Source organism: Phragmites australis, chromosome 2 (assembly GCF_958298935.1).
Source record: "Phragmites australis chromosome 2, lpPhrAust1.1, whole genome shotgun sequence".
NCBI lineage: Eukaryota > Viridiplantae > Streptophyta > Magnoliopsida > Poales > Poaceae > Phragmites > Phragmites australis.
Genome location: NC_084922.1, coordinates 40,980,209 through 41,001,704, shown reverse-complemented (window position 1 = coordinate 41,001,704; position 21,496 = coordinate 40,980,209). Strand labels below are relative to the sequence as shown.

General features: G+C 43.2%; 3 protein-coding genes across 4 annotated transcripts; 2 read left to right on the top strand and 1 right to left on the bottom strand.

Annotated features, from left to right (window-relative positions):
• The first annotated feature begins 373 nt into the window (after positions 1 to 373).
• Positions 374 to 6,422, top strand: LOC133907029 (diacylglycerol kinase 1-like). The gene is made up of 4 exons (XM_062349010.1): positions 374 to 520; positions 5,213 to 5,263; positions 5,439 to 5,558; positions 5,806 to 6,422. Exons 1-4 carry the CDS (start codon positions 374 to 376, stop codon positions 6,118 to 6,120), a joined length of 633 nt encoding a protein of 210 aa, XP_062204994.1. The 3' UTR covers positions 6,121 to 6,422.
• A 514-nt stretch (positions 6,423 to 6,936) lies between these two features.
• Positions 6,937 to 9,681, bottom strand: LOC133908888 (pentatricopeptide repeat-containing protein At1g09900-like). 2 transcript variants are annotated; one of them, XM_062351100.1, is made up of 3 exons: positions 7,492 to 9,681; positions 7,333 to 7,417; positions 6,937 to 7,165 (listed from the first exon to the last, which is right to left on the bottom strand). In XM_062351100.1, exon 1 carries the CDS (start codon positions 9,515 to 9,517, stop codon positions 7,493 to 7,495), a length of 2,025 nt encoding a protein of 674 aa, XP_062207084.1. In that variant the 5' UTR covers positions 9,518 to 9,681; the 3' UTR covers positions 6,937 to 7,165; positions 7,333 to 7,417; position 7,492. The 2 variants fall into 2 exon arrangements, with proteins under 2 accessions (XP_062207084.1, XP_062207082.1); XM_062351098.1 differs by having other exon boundaries at positions 7,333 to 9,680.
• A 3,672-nt stretch (positions 9,682 to 13,353) lies between these two features.
• On the top strand, positions 13,354 to 13,879 carry LOC133910117 (uncharacterized). The gene is made up of 2 exons (XM_062352634.1): positions 13,354 to 13,453; positions 13,570 to 13,879. The coding sequence occupies exons 1-2, from the start codon at positions 13,354 to 13,356 to the stop codon at positions 13,767 to 13,769; spliced, it is 300 nt and encodes a 99-aa protein (XP_062208618.1). The 3' UTR covers positions 13,770 to 13,879.
• Positions 13,880 to 21,496: the final 7,617 nt, after the last annotated feature.

Sequence of the window (21,496 nt, the reverse complement as noted above, 5' to 3'; positions counted from 1 at the left end):
TTTGACACAGAGAGTGGGATAATCTGTTAACAAGAATAGGCGGAGAGGTACTGCCATGGCTCTATCACCGAACTAGAGGTGCTCCCGAGATGAGGAAGAGGCACTTCTACAGTTCTACCTTTGCAGTTTGCACTCAAGACATGGGGAATTTTCATTTGATAACATGCATGCACGCTCTCTAAAAGTCCGATCTTCCGTTGAGAAACTGAGAGTACACAGGTACATTAAGTACGACGGCTGAAACTTTTTTTTGACGTAAGATGTAATGAGCCCTGCCCTTTTATTAAGGCGGTTGAAACTAAAAAACACGTACAGGACCCAGGCCACGCGGTGAACAAGACATACGTACACACGTATCTGCCAAGATTCCTGGATGCCCATCGAGATGGGGGAGGCGAGGGACACTGCCCTGCTCTGCCGGTTCGACCTGTCCCGGCCGGAGCAACGCGCACTCACCACGCCGCCGGTGGATCGCTGGAAAGGAACGGCGCGCACTAGGGGAAGCGCTGCGCGCGGCAAAGTTTCGCAACGTTCACAGCCGAACCGCGCGACCCGAAACGGTTTGGAGAAAATCGCAGCAGCAGCCTAAAAATTGAACGGGAATATATCAGTCACTAGACTTTACAGCTTCAGAAAAAAAAGAGTTAAGTCCACTGAAATTTACCCTCGCTGGGTCCGCCCCTGCACGGAAGCAAGCAGCCGGAGGACGGACAAACGATGAAACGAGCCAACTACTCCAACGAAAAGGAGAGCAGTGAGTACAACTCCACGAGCCTGACACGAGGGCCCCACGCTGCATGTGGACCACATGTCAGTCGCGGTACCTGTGGGAGCCGGAAAGGTTCGGGAGCGCGACTGGAGAAAGGGCCAACCGACCAACGGCCCCGCACCTGCATCATTCTATTGGGCCCGCTTGTCGGTGGGCGGAAATTAGAATCCACGCGTCGGCGCCGCACGTGCACCAAGCGCCGCGGCCCGCCTGGCGCTTATAAGACATAGAGTCCCTTTCCGTAATAGAATCACTTCACGAAGGGATAGAGTTTCTGTCTCTTATTTTCGTTTTTTTAGTGTTTTAATAATTTTTCTTTATAATTCTTGTTACAAAGGGTTTTTAAGACTTTTTTTATTCTTTTAGGATGAGATTTTCTCTCTTTCTTTATTAATCTCTTTTTTAGACAATTCATGAAAAAAATAAAGAGAACTAGAATGTTATTGGATGGTCTCGGACGCGTTCGCGCGTCCGTCTGTTTTTCAGTCTGCTCCCTGCTCTCTCCACAGCACACGCGCGGAGAGAGAGAATCCCGTTCCCATTTCTTTCCTCCGCTCGCGGCTCGCTTCCGAGCCCCAAAGCGCCGCTCGCTTTCCGGCTTTTGCGTCGTCCGCCCCAAGCGATTCGGATTCTCCCGAGCGCAGGTGCGTGTGCGAGTGATCCCGAAGCTCCTCCCCTGTTCGTCTATGTGGCGAGGTCTCGTTTGCTGGCTTGAGCGGCGGGATGCTGTGGTTTACGCGGTGATAGCGCAGGTTTTGCGGGGTTCGCAAAACTAAGCGCGTTTTGTTTGTTTGTTTGGGTTTTATGCACCCTGTTTAGAGTTCAGAATAGCTCTGCAAAATGGATTCGAGCTGACCTGGCCGAGTAAGGGTGGCATTTTCCGCTCCTTTTTTCTTTGCGGAGTGCACTTTATTGCTTGTTTCGATGCTTTGGTAAAGGTGTTTCGAATTTTGTAGCATTGGTAGTGGTTCTACCCTCGATCCGTCATTGATGTCGATTTGCTGCTTGAATGCTTCTTCCGGACTTCAACTAGTGTATTCCATTGTGGTTTACATGTTTAGGTGGGAAATTGTCAAAAATTTCTAATTCTGTATGCTGGTTCCATCCAATTGCTTTGCGCGTAGGAGAAGGATTAAATCGTGAAGTACCGTGTGTTTCCGTATAGTTTATTGAGGTATTTAGTTTCTAAGTTATCATGACGGGTGCATGACTTCATCTTGACTGATCCGCAACTTCAATTTGAGCCCTTCGATTGATTTGAACTTTTCGAAACCTATTAATCATCGTTGTTTTTGTTTAGACTACTCCCAATCCTTTGTATCATATCACAATTTCCAAAAATGACATGCCATATGAAACTAAGAAAAATACAACACCTCTGATGCATAGTCTCTTGAGTTGTTTCTTAGGCCCTTCAAAGCAATTAGTTCGTATCTTTTGATTTTTCTTCTGCAAAGTCAAAGGATGAACAGTGCCATGATATTAGTCCTTCCAAGCGGTTAAATCCGGAATCAAAACCGCTACATTGACTTCATGAACAATAGAATCGTTACAGTATTTTGTTATAGTAAATTGCTATAGTAGAATAATGTTAGGATACTGTTCATCTAGACTCATATTACTGTATATTTTCGTGACTTTGTGAAGCAATATCAGAGGATGCGCATCCATGTGTTTGTGACTATGAATTATGGGATGAATTATGAGGACACTTGTTCATTCGGTTCCAATGAGTTAGATTTCTTGCCAAGGTTGTATCTTGCATAAGATACATAATTCTATGCCAACTCAGCAAATAGTCATATGTTGCAACACGTTTAGTGTCTGTAAAAAGTGTTTCTAGTTTCTGGTATCTGGTTTCAGTTTCATGAGCCCCTTTTTCTTCTTATCATATCAAGAGGGCGCGGCCCTGTATGGGGCTAGTACTGCGGAGCAAGTCTGGGAGTTGATACTCCCACTGGGAGTAGTCTAAAGGTAATATTAGAATCTACGACTGGCATTAAGTTTTACAATTCCGTCTTTACTGGGCATGATACGAAATGATTGGGGATCATTTTATGGCTACCAGCTGTAGATTCTTCTAGAATATTGGTAGGTGGCGTGATTTTATTGGAAAATCAATGACAACAGTGTAGGACAAGATAGTTCACCTGACTATCTAAAAGCGCGCAAACAGAAACATAAACTTAACATAACTCCACAGATGTAATATGAAACATATACTCTATTTAAGACCATTCTATATGTGTTTATGTACAAAAGCGTAAAACTTGAATGAATCAAAGAAAAAGACAGTAAAAAAACTCTATAAGTTGATGGTCTAGAGACAAGAGGATTAAAGACCCTCTCAAATACATGAGTATATAAATGTTTATATCTCTAGCAACAAGAAGAATTACTTTACATATGTGGAAAAAATGAAGCTTAAAAAAGAAGAAAATCACAATCGAGAAAAAAAAACTTACAAACTTGCAAGACAATCAATAGAGAGAGACTAGAAGGAGATGAATTCAAGCATATGTAAAAATATAAACTTTATTACTCAGAGGTTAGCCCTATTTTAGACGGATTACAAGATTTTTCTCTAAAAAACTCTCAACTATTACATAGTCTAAGCATTCATCTTTCTCTTCTCTAAAACTATAGCACTAGACTCTCAAATGGGTGGCACAAGGGATTTAAGTGGCTAGTTTACAATCTCTCTACACCCTTACCCCTCTATTTATAGGTCTAGGGAGGTACCTTGGCTCTTAAGTTTTCTTGTTCCCAAAATACTTCTTCGATAATACACTTATACTTATCACCAGGTTATTTTGGTCTATTTTTTCTCCGTCAATCGAACGGTCACGACTTCTTTATGACTTAGCTTCGCCTTGACGTAAGCTTTACGATGATGCCACGTGACCCTCTAGTCCTCCCGTGGTTTTGTGGCCAAACCACGAAACCCTAATACGATTTTCAAAACGTGACTAGCCGCCACTTGCTTTGCCTCAAGCAGGTACTCCGATGTTGACAAGTGTACTCCGTCTTCTGATTTTGACCGTGAACAAATCTCCCGCTCTCAATCCTTTGAGCCGTCTTGTCATTTGCACCAGCATCCCCTTCGTTTGACTTTGTCAACACGCCGTCTTCATCTTTCTCCATACATGCTTTGCTTGACCTCCACGTGTACCTCTAGGATCACATTTGACTTCGTTTGGCCTCCTTGATCGTCTAGCACCAAACCTTTCGTTTGGCCCCGATCATCCCGCGGTTGACCGCCAAGTTGTATTCATCACATACACACTATGAAACAAGCAAACATGTTTCTCCCACTCCAAAACCATATCTGCAAGAATTAGTCTGGTGACGTCGTTTGCCCTCACCGGACGATCCGGTGCACTACTCCCACTTTTCTTTCTGTGCTGAAATACTCCAGTGCTCTCTTCATCTTAACCCCCAGGCACGACGGTGCTTGGGCGCGACACTGGGAGAAGGCGGTGCAGTGTGGCGTGTGGCCGCGTCGGTCGCGCTCCCGAGGCCTTAAAAGCATCCTGTCGCCATATGGTATGGTGACAAGGAACCTGTCGTAACTACCGTCAAATTTATTGTCGTGGCCCACAACATGTCGCCACGCCAATTAGTAATTAGTACCTATCGCCATATGGTATGACGACATATCCCTAATTGCCAACTTGCGTGGCGACAGTATGCTATTCTTGCAATTTGGCGAAATCGCTTATTATTTTTGTAATTTCCAATAAAACACTATTATTAAAAAAGTTTCACATCTTGCGGCCAGTTGACGATTAGTACATGTCGGCAACTGGCGTGGCGAAAATATGCTATTCTTGCAATTTGGTGAAATCACCTATTATTTTGCAAATTTCCAATAAAATACCATTATTTAAAAAAGTTCCAAATCAATCCGCAGAAAACCCCTCAAAGGTGATGGTGGTAAATCCTACCACCACCAACTCAGTCTTTTTAAGTAGTATAAAGAAACTGTGTGGACGTATCAAAGAGTATTGGAAGTTACATGGCCATTGCTGAGCACTGATGGAACTTTGAAGTTTCAGTAATGCCATAGACAATGGAGTACCAATAATAGCATATGTTCTCTCTCTCTCAGCTTTAATGTTAGGACCTTATTCAGCTTAGCTTAAACTGGTTTATGACTCTAAGATCAATTCAGGAGGTTGCTAACAGGGTTATGTGTCTTCTGGGCGAATACAGTCTATACACCTCACAAATTTTTTCATGTTTTTCTTTTATCTATTAAACCATCTGTCTAAATTGTGCACATCATGGTGAAAGCAGCAGATGATTACAATATTTTAATTTGTTTGCTCTTTGTGACATGGTGTCAGATTACTTCCAGTGTCCTATACTAATCCATTATGTTCTGAGCAAGCTTTTACACAAATGCAGTATTCAGTCCATTGTTTGTCTTAATTTACCCAGCTTCTCTGGTGGACTGAATCCTTGGGGAACACCAAGAGGAAGCAAAGAAAGGTGAGCTTAACATTAAGTTAATATCATTCCTTGTATACCACTTCTTTTTCAACTATCGAACTTGGTTTATTCCATAATAAAAAAAGAAAAAACCTTATGCGAATCATTTTAAACTGACTGACAAAACAATCCGTGGTTCCTGTTTGGATCTCTCATGTGAATTATACTATTGCAGAGAGACTTGGTAATACCTCCACTTGTTGATGATGGCCTTCTGGAGATTGTGGGTTTCAAAGATGCTTGGCATGGGCTTGTCTTGCTATCCCCGAAAGGCCATGGCACTCGTCTTGCTCAGGTTACAACTGCATGCTTGATTATTACTTGCTGCATTCTCCTCATCTACCCTCTCATTTGTCTTGCAACCAGTTGGTAGAATTATCTGAGTGACACAATAACGATAGTTAGGGACATGCCAGACTCAAAAATGTTCAAAGACGTATGAAAATTTTGAAGCTCCATTCTGGAGTCTCTACTTCTGCATATTCAGCCACCAATTCAAAATGAACTAGTTCATGGACAAACTGAAATTCTTATCATCCCAGGTTCACCGTGTTCGATTCGAATTCCACAAAGGTGCAGCTGACCACGCTTACATGAGAATTGATGGGGAGCCCTGGAAGCAGCCTCTTCCAACGGATGCCGACAAGGTTGTGGTAGAGATCTCCCATGCTGGACAGGTCAAGATGCTCGCAACCAAAGACTGCATAGCTAAAGGCATCCATGAGCCATCCCCAACTATTTCAACGGTTTATCCAGAGTCTAGCTCCAATGACGACACAGATGACTTTGAGGAGGAGCGGAGGAACTTCGGTGCAACCTTGTCGTTTCGGTACATGGGTGATGTGAACAAACAATAAAAGCTTGTGGTTTTATTGAGCATTGTGCAGTTTGTTTGCGTAGGAGGTAGATTGCTGCACTAATATATTGAAGACTGGAAGTTTGCCCCCTGTAAGATCCTTTTGCTGACAAGTTGGTTTGCTATGACAACGTATTAGTGAAACCTGTGAGACCTCCTGACAGCTGCAGAGAAATTTCTACAGTTTCTTCAGAAAAACAGAACAGGAAAACTAATCTTTCAGCATCTCATAAGGTCCGATGGCTGCCATGTTGGTTTACCAGCCAATTTAAGTGTGTTGATGTGGAAGTATAAAAGATTATCTCCGCATAACCATGAGCTGAACTGCAGAAAAGGTCCTCGATCACCTCCAAGACTTGCTTGAGGTTGTTGCAAGTTGATTGGTATGTCACCTCTCCGTCATGGCCAACAATCACCTATTGAAACAGAAGAATAACATTAGAATCTGATACCAGACTTGACTCTTGAGGATAAAGCATGTGTGCTGGATTCTGAGGTTCCAGCAGGCCAGTAATAAATGATGCGCAAACCTATAACTACTAAAAAGAAGCTAAAAAGCTTACAGCATACAAATTCTCGGCAACGTAGATGGTAAGAGTGTACCAGCCTGCTGAAAGTCAAAAACGGCATCCGACCGATGTTATATTCTAAATCATATTATTCTTTGACATGGCAATTTCAAGTGAAGGAATCCTGGGTAAAAATATGATTCAGTGAGGACCATTATAGTTTGCAATCCTGAATGACAGAATGAAATTAGAATAAAAGGCAAAGTTTCACAAAGGCTTGGAGGGAAAAGCAACAGTACCCATACACATTGCTCAAGAAAGACAAGCCCACAATAATTATAAGCATGAAGCATTACAGTTTAATAAGTCAATGTGTTAGTCTCTATGTCGAAATCTCAAAAGTGTCAAGTAAAAAAAAAGCGGAATGTATTCTTTACTGCAACAGTATACAATCTATGAGCACCAAACTTTTTGCTTGTGTTATACTCCAGATTCTTCTCTTGTTCTCCTTGATCTTGACATTTCAAAGTGAGGTTCCTGAACAAGATTACTGTTGTTAGTGGGATTTCTACAGCCTAAGCCTATTCAAATATAAAATATTTTAAGTGACAATATGTATGATTGTGTACAAAAAACTTTTGGTGTACGAGTAATCTAAAATTGGAAACTTTTTATTCCTAAAGAATATCTAAGTAGAAACTTACATTGTCATGATTCCTGTGCCTTAACCAATCATCTACATGAAGCACTGCAGCTTGAAGCACACAAGGCAGCCATCAATCCACCTTACTGTGAATGGTGAATAAGCAATTAGTGCTCTGATTCATCATGACTCAAGGCATATACACAGTTTGATCTGCAACCTTAATGCCATTCTTCTATTAAGTTCTTGCTTACAACTCCTCTTGAACACAACTTGCTCAGTATATCTTGGGCCTCCTTCAATAAACCCTCATGAGCAAGGCCTTCAATGAGTATAATGAAGGTTGATTCACTGGGCATGCAGCCGTTAGATACCATATAGGCAAAAAAGTCTATAGCATTATCTGTTTCACATCTTTTACAGAGCCCAAGTAGTATCTTGTTATACACCACAGCTTTGGGTCTCATTCCAATATCTTGCGCTACGTGAAACATTTGAATGGCCTCTTCAACTCTATCTTCTCTTGAGAGGGCACCAATGATTGAAGAAAAGGTAATTATATCTGGTGATACTCCCTTGCTGATCAAGCCATGCAACAACTCCATGGCATCTTCTGAACTGCAATCCTTGGTAATCCCATCGAGTAATGTATTATATGTAATCAGATTAGGGGTGCAACCATGTTCCATCATTTGCTCCACGAGTTCAATTGCTTCCTCAACAAATCCTTTTTGACAGAAGAAACTCACGAGTACATTGAAAGTCACTACGTTTGGAGGGCAATCTTTCCGAAGCATCTCAGCTATGAGCTCTGCAGCAGCATCCAATCGTTCAGCGTTGCACAAGCCTGTCAGCAAAGTTGTGTATGTGATGGTATTGGGCTTGCAAGGCATGCTGTTAAACAACTCAAGGGCACTATCAATGCGCCCTTGCACACAAAATCCATTAACAAGAGCATTGTATGTGACAACACCCACCGTACATCCATGCTCTGACATTTGTTCAATAAGCATAATAGCTTGCTCGACCAACCCCTTTTGGCACAAGATACAGATGAATGTATTGAATGTCACCACGTTTGGGGGACAGTTCTTTCGAACCATCTCGTTCAAAAGCTCCTTGGCATCATCCCATCGTTCGGCACGACACAAGCCCTTCAGCACAGTGGTATAGCTAATGGTATCTGGATTGCACCCGTAGGAACCCATGTTGTTCAAGAACTTGAATGCGTCATCGACTCGACCTTGTTTGCAGATAGAGTTTATGACAATATTGCATAAAGTAGTGTTGGCTGTGCATCCATGCTCCGACATGTGTTCAATAACTTGAACTGCTCGCTCCACCATACCTCCTCGGCAAAAGAATCTGACTAGCATGTCAAACGTCACCTCGTTCGGCGGGCAGTTCCTCTCCATCATCTCGGCAAAGAGCTCCTCAACATCGTCCCACCGCTTAGCAGCACACAAGCCCTTCAGGACGGTGGTATAGCTGACAGTGTCGGGCTGGAACCCATAAGACGACAACCTGTTCAAGAACTCCCTCGCGTCATCGACACGGCCTTCCCTGCACATGCCATTGATGATGACATTGTAGGTGACAATGTTGGGCGTGCAGCCCTTGGCACGCATCTCGTCAAGGACCGTCATGGCCTGCCCGAACCCACTGTTCTTGCACACGGCCTCGAGGAGTACGGTGTAAGTGACGACGCTGGGCTGGCAGCCGCGGCGGAGCATATCGTCGAGCAGGCTGAGCGCTTCGCCAACCCTGCCGCGCTCGCAGAGGCCGCGGATCAGGGGCGTGTACGTGTAGGCGTCGGGCGCGACGGGCATGGACGCAATGAGCCGGCGCGCGGCGTCGAGGTGACCGTAGCGGCAGTACCCCGCGACGAGGGTGTTGTAGGCGAAGACATCGACGGGCGCGCCGGACCCCTCGGTGGCACGGAGCACGCGCGCCGCGTCGGAGGTGCGGCCCCGGCGGCAGAGGTTGCGGATGAGCTTGGTGCATAGGTAGACGTCGGGGGCCTCCCCGCCGCGGGAGACGGAGCGCTCGACGAGGCGCGCGGCCTCGGCGAGGTCCTCCCTGGCGATGAGGCGGCGGAGGCGGGCGCTGGCGGGGCTGTGGTTGGGGGCCGCGTTGGGCGCCTCGGGCCTCGTGGTGGCGGCGGGGAGGTGGGCGCGGTGGTAGTGGGGCTTGGGGCTGGCGAAGGAAGCGTGCGGGAAGGGGAAAGAGGGGAGGAGCGCGGCCATGGGGACGACGACGTTGGGAGGTGTCGCGGCAGGGCGGGCGGGTGGGCGGGCGTGTGGTGTGGCGTGGGGGGCATCGTCTCGGTGACTCCCCGTGGAGATTGGGCGGGACCGGATCAGATGAGTAACGGTTGGCTCGCTTCCTCGGCCCGGGCTGGGCTGCAACTGCCGTGCCGCGCGCCGGAGCGGTAAGGTTGGCCGAGTTATAGCCGTCGGATCACGGGGACTTCGGCCAGTTTGCCCGCCCGGCGTGGTGGTAACTGGTAGGCGGTAGCCCACTGGCCGCGGGAGTGATCACTCGGGGCGAGCCGTGCGAGGCGCTCCGTCCAATCTGGCCGCTAGGGGGCATGGCGCCGTCGGTTTCGGTTGGTGCCGGGCTCGCAGCCTAGGCCAGCGCCGAGCAGCTGGTGGTCATCCATAGGCTGCCGCGCGGGCGCACATTCACAAGAAGAAACGGGCCGTGCCCCACGGTTGCTGCCCCTAATTATTACTACTTCTATTTTTAAATAGATATCATATTAAAATACATATAATTAAATTTTAGAAACGATCACTAATATATATAAAATTATTAAAATTTAATATATAAAATTATAATAATAAAATTGTTATGAAAAATACTTTAATACTCCATCTGATTATAAATATAGGTCGTTTTAACCTCTCAACTATTCTCTAAATATAAGTTATTCTCGAACTTCTATATATTTTTTTTTCTTCTTTTATTCTCTTTTTGCTCTTGTTCAATGAATACTAACAAATATAGGTTGTTTTAGACTTGTGTACAAGAATTAATAAAGTAGATTAAATGATCTTGTTGACTTTTATTTATTCTGCGTTGGAAAAGATAACTCTTTAATTTGTGAGAGTGATAGTATTTATTAAATAAGGGTAAGAAGGGAACAAAAGAGAAAAAAAAATGTATAAAAGTTTAAGAATGATTTATATTTAGAGAATAGTTGAGGAGATTAAAACGACCTATATTTGTAATTAGAGGGAGTAATTTTTATCAATTTTTACTAATAAATAGTTATCAAGATAATAATTAAACATGTTTATTAAAAACAGTGTCGATGTACTTAAACGAAAAGTAGAAAAAGAGCGGAGATAATAGACACATGCGCGATCTAGCCTCTCTCCCTCAATCCCATGATACGGACGGCACTAGCCTTGATCTCGCTAGTTGAACGATGACCACTGTCACTAGATAATACTCCGTAGTAGTGCAAAATAACGCTACGATATTGTCTTGTTAAGGAACCATTCGATTTGTGTCAAAAAAAAAAAGGAACCATTCGATTCTAGGGTATGAACACATATAATCAAACGCACAAGTGGAACACAGGATGTAGAGAGAAAGAGTCTTGTAATCTTATTGTTTTCTCTAATTACAACATATATGTATGAAGGAGGAGGTATATGTCTGGATTGATGCTCCAATGGATGGATCGATCCTTCCTCCCTGGGCAATTCTATAATTCCACCGAATAAAACATTGTAGCATGAATGCATGATTCAAGCAAGTGTGTCGCTGATGCAAGCTTTGCGTTGCTTTACATGATTGCTGATGTAAGCATCATGCTGCCTTTTTGGTTTGTTTATGTAGGTGTCACGCTTGAAGTAAATTCTATAAAATTTGGTCTAAAAAGATCGTCTTCTCTATGATAATACGTGTTTATTTCTTCTCTTTTCTCTTCAACTTAATCATTGTATCACGAGATAGATGATATAAATAAGATCTCACAAGAATCATTTTAAACAGTATCCTATTTACTTCTCGTCGTGCCCCTTTACGTGTTTGACGATGTAAGTATCGCACTGCTAGTCTGCTACAGCGTATTTACAAGCGTTTTCGCAAGCATAAAAGAACGTTAATTTGAGATACACACCAACTTTTAAAACTTCGACTATCGGTATATTTGAATATTGTTATGAAGCCTACAAAATAGATATGTGACGATTTGTCTCGAAACTGATGTTCCACTAACGGGATTAAATATTTTGTTACTAACGAAACAAAATCATCCTGTGCTTATTGGTAAGCAAACAATCATCTCCCTTTTGCCATTTATTTGAACCCAGTGGTGGACATAGGAATTTTAGGTAGTGTAAAATTGTACCTTAGAAATTATAGCACAATACACTCCCCGTTCAATACAAGTAATGGTTCAAATCACACTCAATTTTAAAAATATCAAAAATAAGATAATAAATTTTACTAACATGGATTCATAATGTTTGAACCACTCATTAGATACCCCAAAACTTTATAATCCAGCAGGTACCTTAAAAAACAAAAATATATGATTCAGATGTTAGTCGCAAATAATACCTACAACAAACAAAATAACATAAGAAATCAAACATACACAGTTACAGAACAATATATCAATACAATAATTATCTCTCAATGCTCATCACAGACAGGGGCAGAGCTCCCACTGAGGCAACCAGGGCCATGGCCTAGGTCGCGGCTCATGCTCTGCCCTTAATTCTTCTGTAACTCCCATGGGTCACCGGACTTTGATGGGCTTATGTCTGGACGTGGCCTGGGTCTTGGGCTAGGCCTAGCTTCGCCCCTGATCACAAACGATCAGATGTCTAGAGCTCTATATTAGACAATCTGTATTACACTACGTCAATTGTGATTTGGAGGAATTTACCATTCTGGCATCAATGTGGGAGGATGGGACATTGAGCGCAGGGGATCGGGCAACATTGGACAACATAGTGTCTGAGCTCCTCTGCATCGTTATCGGGCAATTAGTTGCTCAGCATCGTGCTAGTGTCACCTGCTCATGGCTAGAGCGGACGGGATCAAGGCCTCACGGGAGTCACGCCCTCACCACCTCACGAGATAATGGGGTCGTAGATGCTGGACGGGCTCGGGCACTCAGGGATCAGGCTACCAGAGCGTCAAGCAGATCGATCGCCTGCAGACCGTGGATAAGTGTCGGCATGCCATGCCGCACCATCACTTGCTAACTGCTATCCAGCTCGGTCTCCGAAGCACGTTGTAGTTGCACGTAGACCACTTGGGAGTCGACAAGCAAATTAGGCTTTATCTTGAAAGCATGTTGCATGGAAGACCGGGAAGCAAAAGACTTAGACATATGGACTAGACAACTCAAGCTCACAAAGGGTAGACTGGGCTAAGGCAATGAACAAGATACTCTAGGTTTAACTCAGGACCCGAGATGGTCGTCCTTGTTTGAACCGACAAATATAGCAAAAAACGAGATACCATCATCCTACAGTTCGGCAAAACCAACAAAATACGTGTGTAATAGAAATTAGTGTCTGAAATATGTTTTGCAGATCATGTCGATATCTAAGCCAAACACTCTTTGTTTGTTAATCGGAGAGAGGACAATATTAACCATGACTCACCTCTCGCACGAACTCGCTATAATTCCCCAATAGTGCATCCATAGGGACACGATTAAAGTAGAAATAACTAAAATCGTTGCTCAGTCAATACCCCACTGTATAGATAATAGAATATCCCAAATTAGCTCCATTGGAATCACAGACACCCCATTTATGTTCACTCGGCCACAATTGGTCCCAGGCCAAACTGCAAAAGATAAGCCGGCTTGGGAATGTGCAAGAACGACACGTCCATGAGTAGTATCACCAATTCACCCGTCCCTGTGACGCCATTTCCAAGGCCGCGTGGGCTTCTAGCTGCTGCTTTTTGTCGCGTGCATCTCATCAACTTTTGCGCTCGCCACGCTATAAGGGAGGACCGTACCAAGCCTCTTCGCAGCACCACTCAAGCGTACACATATCCACCTGCCTACACATTCCTTCTCCACGCCGGCGGCAACACCCGCGCAATGGCGAACCACGGCACCGCCGCTCTTCTGATCGCGTCTCTCCTCGTGGCGGTCGCCGTCGCCGACGCGAGGCTCACCGTGCACCGCGACGCGCTTGGAGGTAGCGTGCATACGGTTACAAGCTTGCAATGTTTACGAGCTCCATACAAAAAATTAGCACGCACGCATTTGTGCGGCGCCTGACTCTTGGAGCGCGCGTCGCGAAAACCCTTGCAGGTTACGTGGCGATGGATGCCGCGACAGTGCCGGCGCTGACTTGCAGCAAGGTGCACGGGGTGCAGGTGGGCGAAACGTGCCTCTCCGTGGCGCAGACCGCGGGGCTGACCCAGAAGCAGTTCCTCGGCTTCAACCCCAACATCAACTGCGAGAAGGTCTTCGTCGGCCAGTGGGTCTGCCTTGCTGCCACCTCCCCTTGATCACTTTGCTAGCTCTCACCCTGCATGCGTACAACGATCGACCGTGCTATGACTACGAATAATGAGGTTCCTCGTACGTTTACCTCCACACAAGCCAAACATGCTAAGGTTGGCTGTGCCACTTTCCCTGTAGACTGTAACAGATGTTGGTAATATACGTAAAAATCTAATTCTAGATTCTATATAAAAGCATATTTCACAATCTATAATAGATGAATATACTTTTAACCCTAGCAGCAAGTAACAGTGTCAAAAATCCATCAGTTTCATCAAGAACTCACAGTCGGGTTGATGAAGGGATGAAGTTGACGATGTGTCAATTCGCGGCCGTGCAGATTGTAGATAAAGCAGTGCAAAGCGGTCGTACAGGTGCGCTGCCCAGAAACCTTATTGTCATCCCTCGTGCGGGCTTCACGACGGCAGAGGCTCGGAGATACTGCTCACCCTCCAACCTTGTGCACGGCAAGAAGAAGGGCCGGCGAGATCCGGCAGCACAGCACACAAGACAGTGATATGGATGGGTGGAGAAGAAAATATGGAGCAGAGAGATGTGTACTCAAAAGCCTGGACGTCTTCAGGATTTATAGGGAAATGGCTGCCCTCTTAGAGCCGTTTTCTCTCGTAAAATACCCACAATTGCTGCCTCCATAACTGACCAATTACCCTCAGAATTAAGGAATTGATCGCGATTAAAACGGCTGATTATGGTATTGATCACAATTAAAAAGGGAGAGCAGAAAAAGAGCTTGCAATTTTGTGTTGCCACGCGGATATTCGCGCGAAAAAAACGCGAATACGCGCGTGTGTGCGTGTGAATATAGCAAAGTATACTATCTCTTTCTCATTTTCTCTATTTCAAAAAGACCAGAGAACTCAAGTATTTAAGTTGATCTACATACTCTTGCTTGGCAATACGAGACTAAACCTTCTTGCTTTGCATTCTCATGAATGAGCTTTAAATGGGCTACATTCTAACAATCCCCCACCAATGTCAAAACGAGAAAAAGAAGGAAAAAAGATCACTGTATTATAGTGCTGTTAATATACCAATCTTTTAGTATAAGTTCCGTACAGGTTAAACTTACATCTACAATATCAAGATTCATCTTTTTACAACTGATGAATGGACTATATTTTGAATTTACAGTTTTGTGTGGACAGATTTTACTTGGAACTGCCACATCCCAACAACAGATTTGGCATGAAAATGATTCCAAACTACCGAGGTTAATTACAACGAAGTCGGATGACCATCTAGCTATGACTATTAATTGGTTCTAGTTGCCATATTGCCATGGTGATGGTGGGAGTGGTCGCGACTTGTACCAAAATTTGTAGACATATATATTTCAACAAAATGTCCATGTACATAATTTTTTCACTATTCATGTAATTGTACTGCAGTAACCGGCAGGGGGAGGGTACTCATGGGTGGACGAGCTAGTTTCCCTCGCGGCCCAGCGGGCATGTAACGTGGGAGGCATCATTTCTGTTCCCCCGTAGGGATTGAACGGACCGGATGACATGAGTATATGCATAGTTGGTTTCCTTTTATCGACCCGGGCGTCCGCTGCGCTACCGTTGTTGTGCCGCTTGAGAGACTTGGAGCTTTGGATCGGAGCGATTGATTCGTTGTAGGGAGTTGGTCGCGGATTTCGGCCAGCGTGCCTGGTGAATTGGTGCTCTGATGGGGATGTGCCGTGCTCGGCTTGATCCAAACTGACCGCTCAGGGGCACAGCGGCGTCAGGTAAGGTTTGGCTGGTGGCGTGTTGGCGCCAGGCCAGTGCCATGCTTGTTCGCTACTCGGCTACTCGCTCCGACTTTAATCTACGTCAGCCCACGGTGCCGCTGGTGGCCATTCATGGCCAACCAGTGGTGCAAATTGGTGGCCCTAGTACCTATCGATTTTTTTAATTCAACTAATAATACTAATTTTTTAAATTGGATAAATTTTTTAAAAATTAATATAATTAATTAAACTAAAGAGAGTCAACATGTATCTTTAGATGAGTTAATTTGCACCCTTATATCCAACATGGGCAGCTGTGCGGATCCCCATTCACAGGAGGGGACGGGCTGGGCTACACAGCCGCAGCTTGTGGTGGCTTAATTTGGTATTTTTCTACGTAAATAAAAAAAGATGACCCACATTTATTGGGACTAAGAGAAAAAGGAAAACATTCCTGAAAAATAAAAGAAGAGAATTAGAGTAGAAAATGTAAAATAAAACTTGCCTTTTTCGAACAAAGAGAGAACTTTTTTATTACTCAGAGTAAGTGATAGACTCTCGAGAAACCAATTGCTCTGCACAACGGGAATATGCGAACGCTACAGAGCCAAAAGTATAACTTGCCTCTTTTTTTGGTGAACTTCGATTAAGATCGAACCACAACCTACAGATCCAAATAAACTTGGGCCGACCCAACTAATTCACACGACAAACAAAGACTCTTTACCAACGGCCAGCTTAAGAAAGATCCACTAGAGACGCAGATAGTCGAATTGGGTCCACTTGATGACAATAATTCATGAAAATGCCCAAGAGATATAGCAGTTGACTAGAACCCTTTTACCAATATCCAACTTAAGCAAGGTTCCAAAAAAAGGGATCCACTAAGAACACATAGATATTTTTTTCCGAGCTTCAAATTTATAAACAAAAAGGTTATGAATTATAACACGTAGACTTTAATGCAGAAAGAAAGAACATTTAGAAAGTAAACAATTTCCTTAAATCCAAAAGTCAAGACAGCTCTGCAACCCTTAAAGAAGAAAAAAAGTAGATGAAAGAAAACCTTGGGATTGTCGATATTATATAAAATTGTATAAAAACTTGACCTGGAATTGCCTGGGCCATTGAGAATCTAGAGAAATCAAAAGAAAATGTGTAAAATGGAGGGGCCTCATTGGTCCTTAATCAAGAAAAATAAAAAAAAACTAAACTTCTAGAAGAAGAGGACGACTTGTATTTATTTTGATGGTGTTATATTATAATTGTATATATTAATTAAAGTTATTGCAGCTGCAATGCGTAGAATTATATCTTTTATTATAAATATTATAATTGGCTCTAATTAAAAACTAATTGTATCATATTCTTAAACAAATAGTAAATTTAGTCTAGATGGAAAGAAATACACTATATGAACAATTAGGTAATCAAGCAAGCAAGAACACACAGTAAATACAGAATTAAAAGCTTGTAAAAATGTAAATATTCAAAGTAAATGAGGGAATGTAAAGAGATGGACAAGAAGACACCGATTTTTCTCAAGGTATCAAGGAGTTGGCACTCTCCGTTAGTCATTGTTGAAGCATCTACTAAAGATATCGCTCCCCCTTAAGACACCAAGACTTAAGTGCTCCTGCATGATTGTCACTTCTTCGTCTCCATATTGGTTGGCATCAAACTAATTACATTGCTCTTCTCAGAGCTCCCACAGGAACTCCAAAAGCTCACCAAGACACATCCAATCACCAAAGACCGGCTAAGTGTTGTCAACCACAAAGAGTAACAACCTAATAGCTTCACTTGATCAAGATCAAACCTAAACTATAGTTAGTTGCACACTTGCTACTCTCTATACATTAATGATGTCCTAACTTTGCAAATCACTCTAGTGCACTCTCTTGCTTCTTGATGACACATAGTGTATAAGCTCATTCGGATAAGCAAGAATGCTTAGTGAGACGAAGTTAAGGGGTATTTATATGCTAGAGGTTCGAATATAGCCGTTGCTTAACCACTTACATTTCCCGTGAACATAGGATGATCCAGTGTACACCATCTCACACACACCGGATCATCCGATATGTATAATTTTTAAAACACACACTGTGCCAGCTGTCATTATTCGTTACTACTGAGAAATGCTCCGACGCTTCTGATGTCTACACACCGGACCATCCGGTGAGTAGCATCTCCACTGTGCCGAAAAGCAATCTCCTAGAAAATACTCCGATGTTACAACCATCCGACGTTTTCAACTCCATCTTCTGTGAATTTGCACAAATCCTATAAAATACTCCGACGTTCTCTTCACCCTAACACCAGACCATCTAATGTTGACTTGTGATTTTTCCAGCAAAAAATACTCTGGTGAAAGTAAATTTTCGATTGTCAGACCATTCGGTGTACTTATCATTTCTCTGATATTAGCCAAAACTCATTGAACGCCGGACCATCCGGTGATAACAATTTTTTCTGAACTCGTCCAATTTAGACTTTCTTGAGCTCTAACTTCTCGACAGCTCAACCATAGTCTTTGAGCTACCTAGTGTTGGAATTTTACAAATATACATATAATCAAGTTTAGACTCAATTAGATCAAGCTACTATTACTAGCCTTTCTATTGTATGGTGAAAAGATTAAGAAAATAGACTTATACTACTCTAAGTGTCATTCATCTCCGTGTAATATTTAGAACTAGAAGATTCTTAATCTTGATGCTCATATCCTTTGATTATTCATAAAATCAACTTAGGGATAAGAATACTTAATCATCATTGTAAACTAAAATTTTAATACATTTCAAATAAACTTGTTAGACACAATAATACAGTTATCATTAATTATTGAAACATACATTTACTAAGAGTCTAGATGCTATAGCATTTTAATCATAGACTTTAGAATCATGTAACGAAACAACCATTTACTGTGTGTTCTGAGATAAAATACCATTTACTCGAATATTGGCACGCCACTACACGGACTATTGGGCTTAGTTATTGTGAACAGGGTAGTAGCGCTAACCACGACACACCTCTGAATAGTTTGCACAAACCTCGTAAAATCCTCTTGGTGTAACAAGATAAAATCGTTGGTCAGTCAAAATCGTTAGTTGTTGTGAACAAGAGAGTAGCACTAATCACTGGTTGATCCAAACACCTCAACCAAACACCATTCCCAATGCCGTGGCCCACCTGATTTCTGTCGCGCGCATTTTCGATCAACTTTTGCACTCGCCGGACGCCACGGTATAAGAATGCGCGAACCAAGCCTCTCGAAGCACCGCAGCAGCAAAGCACACCTCGAGGCTCAAGCTTACTCATACCTATCTCTTCCTTCCTTCTTCACGTGCACAACATTTTCAATGGGGAACCACGGCGCCGCCACTCTTCTGATCGCGCTCTCTCCTGGTGGCGGTCACCCTCACCGACGCGAGGGTCACCGTGCGCCGCGACCGTTTGGAGGTAGTACATGCTGCAACGTTAAGCTCCATTCAGTTCCCTTGCATCTCTGATAGATCTCTGGTTCTCTGGACACTGACTCTTTGGAACGCACGTCTGCCCTGCGTACGCCAAAACCTGCTAACATGTGCACTAGGTGAAAAATAGGTAAATAAGATATGAAATTAGTGATAGATGGTTAGACTTGTCACTAAAGATTTTTTAGAGACGAGTTCTTTTACGACTCGTCATTTATATAGTATCGATCGAGATTGGATATGATCCATCACTGATAACGAGTTATAGAGTTAAACATCACTGATGATATTAGTGACGAGTCATAACTACACATATCACTAATAACATTAGTGACAGGTCTCTCTGAACCAGTTATAAATGACGGGTTATATTAGGATCCGTCACTGATGACAAATCATAAGTGACGTGTATTGTTATGACCCATCACTGATGACTCAGATCTGTTATTAGAGTTGTCTAGCTATTGCGTGCCCAACAGTTATAAAGCGCGATCTTGACGTCAATTTCTAGTGATTTTTTTAGTTTTGTTAGAGACTCTCTAATATCTTATTAATTTAATGTTTAAATTGTTACTGGATCTTTGAAGATCTGCATCTTCCCCTTTCCTCCTCCTCTGATTCCTATTTAGTAGATTTTTTATATTTTGAGTTGTAATCAACTATTTTGCATATTTATGTAAATTCTTAGTATAAGTGAGTTGTATTTATATTAGATTTGATACTAGGTTTGACCGATCTACCATGAGATGACACAAATCTAGTGTAATTGCATGGAATTTTTAATCACATGCTTAATGATGCAATTAAGGTGATGTGAGCACTTCCAAGGAGGCAGACGTTGAATGTTAATGAAGATGAATGTTTTTACATTGTAGATGATGGATAGAAGTTGGATGTACCTTGATATCCAGACTTGTCCGGAGTACCTGAGCGGGGTGAAGTATTTCATGAGTGCTGTATTGGCGGATATAAAAGATCACGATAAAACGACAATGTATTATCACATATCGCGAATGTAGGAATGATAAGAAGTTTTCAAAACCAGACAATATACATGCACGTTTGGTTATGCATGGATTTAAAGAGAAATATACATCTTGTAACAAACATGGTGAGGAAGGTCTTAACGAAGAAAAGATGGATCGGGACCTCCATACCGACAGTGTGGATTAAGGACTTACACCCGGTGATATGGATCATGATCTCAGTGATGAGGGCATATTAAGTTTCAGTGATAACGATCTCTTAGATTTTGTGGAGAATGTGGACCAGATAGTGCGGGATGTTAAGCGGCACGATGAGTATAGTAATGGTGAGTTTGCTAAATTTTAAGAATTTTTGAGATTCCAAGGTGCCCTTTTATCTTAACTATAAGAAAAAATACACGAGGTTATTTAGGGACCTAAAGTTTCTACAGCTGAAGGCAACCCATTGTTAGACTGACAAGAGTTTTGAAATATTATTGGATCTACTAAAAGACATGCCACCAAAAGAAAACTTGGTGCCCGAGGGCATCTACGATGCGAATAAGATAATTCATTCTTTAGGACTGAAAATAGAAAAAAAATACATGTATATAAGCAGGATTGTATGTTGTTTCGTGGAGAGTATGCAGAGTTGGATCAATGCCTTGTTTGTGGAACCTATCGATATAAGCGTAGAAATGACGATAGTGATAGGGATGGAGGCAAGAAAAGTAAAGGGTCTCCTAAGAAGTTGGTGTGATTTTTCTATAATTCCCCATCTAACACGATTATTTTCCATTAGAAAAAGAGGTTTAATTGGTGCATTAGCATAAGAAAGGTCGTAAGAGTGACATAATGATGCAGTACTTGATGGATTTCGTTCAGTGACGAACCATTGATTCACATTTGGGTGGTTGTTAAGGGTTAATCCTTGACAGTGCTTTCGGGGTATGCTGGACAGTAGGTGAGTGAACGGCATTTCAGGAACACAGTTTGACGACAAGATAGCTAGGAGGGAGTAGGAGGGGATGAGGATGATCACTGAGCTCATAGACAGTGAGGGGGGGATGGCGATCGGTGATGACTGTTGCTCGCTCTCCAGCTCGTGCACACTCCTATTTGACTTTTGGGCAAGGAAGGGTAGTATGGGGAAGGCGATGAGCTCCTTGTGCTTCTCAGCAGCTCGTGGGGAAGAGGTGGCGACGACAGGGTAGTGGTGACAGAGAAATGGGTGATGGCGGCGGAGCAGACAGGGAGAAAAGGGAAAAGAGGGTTGGGCTCCTCTTTGGGCGAGGGGGAGGAACAGAGAGGTGGTGATGGGGAAAAGGTGTGGCGCGACTTCTTGATGGTGGTGATTATTGGATTTTGCATGGCAGCGGCGGCTCTACGTCGGCCAGGGCGTGCAGTGGTCATCGAAGTCGTGTGTATCAGAGGGCGGCTCGGTTGCACGTGCGGACAGTGGGAGAGTGAGAGAGAGCTTGAGAGCAGGAGAGGGCAGCGAGGACAACGTGACGGGTGCTCTGGAGGAGGGAGACGATGCTGGTCGGTGG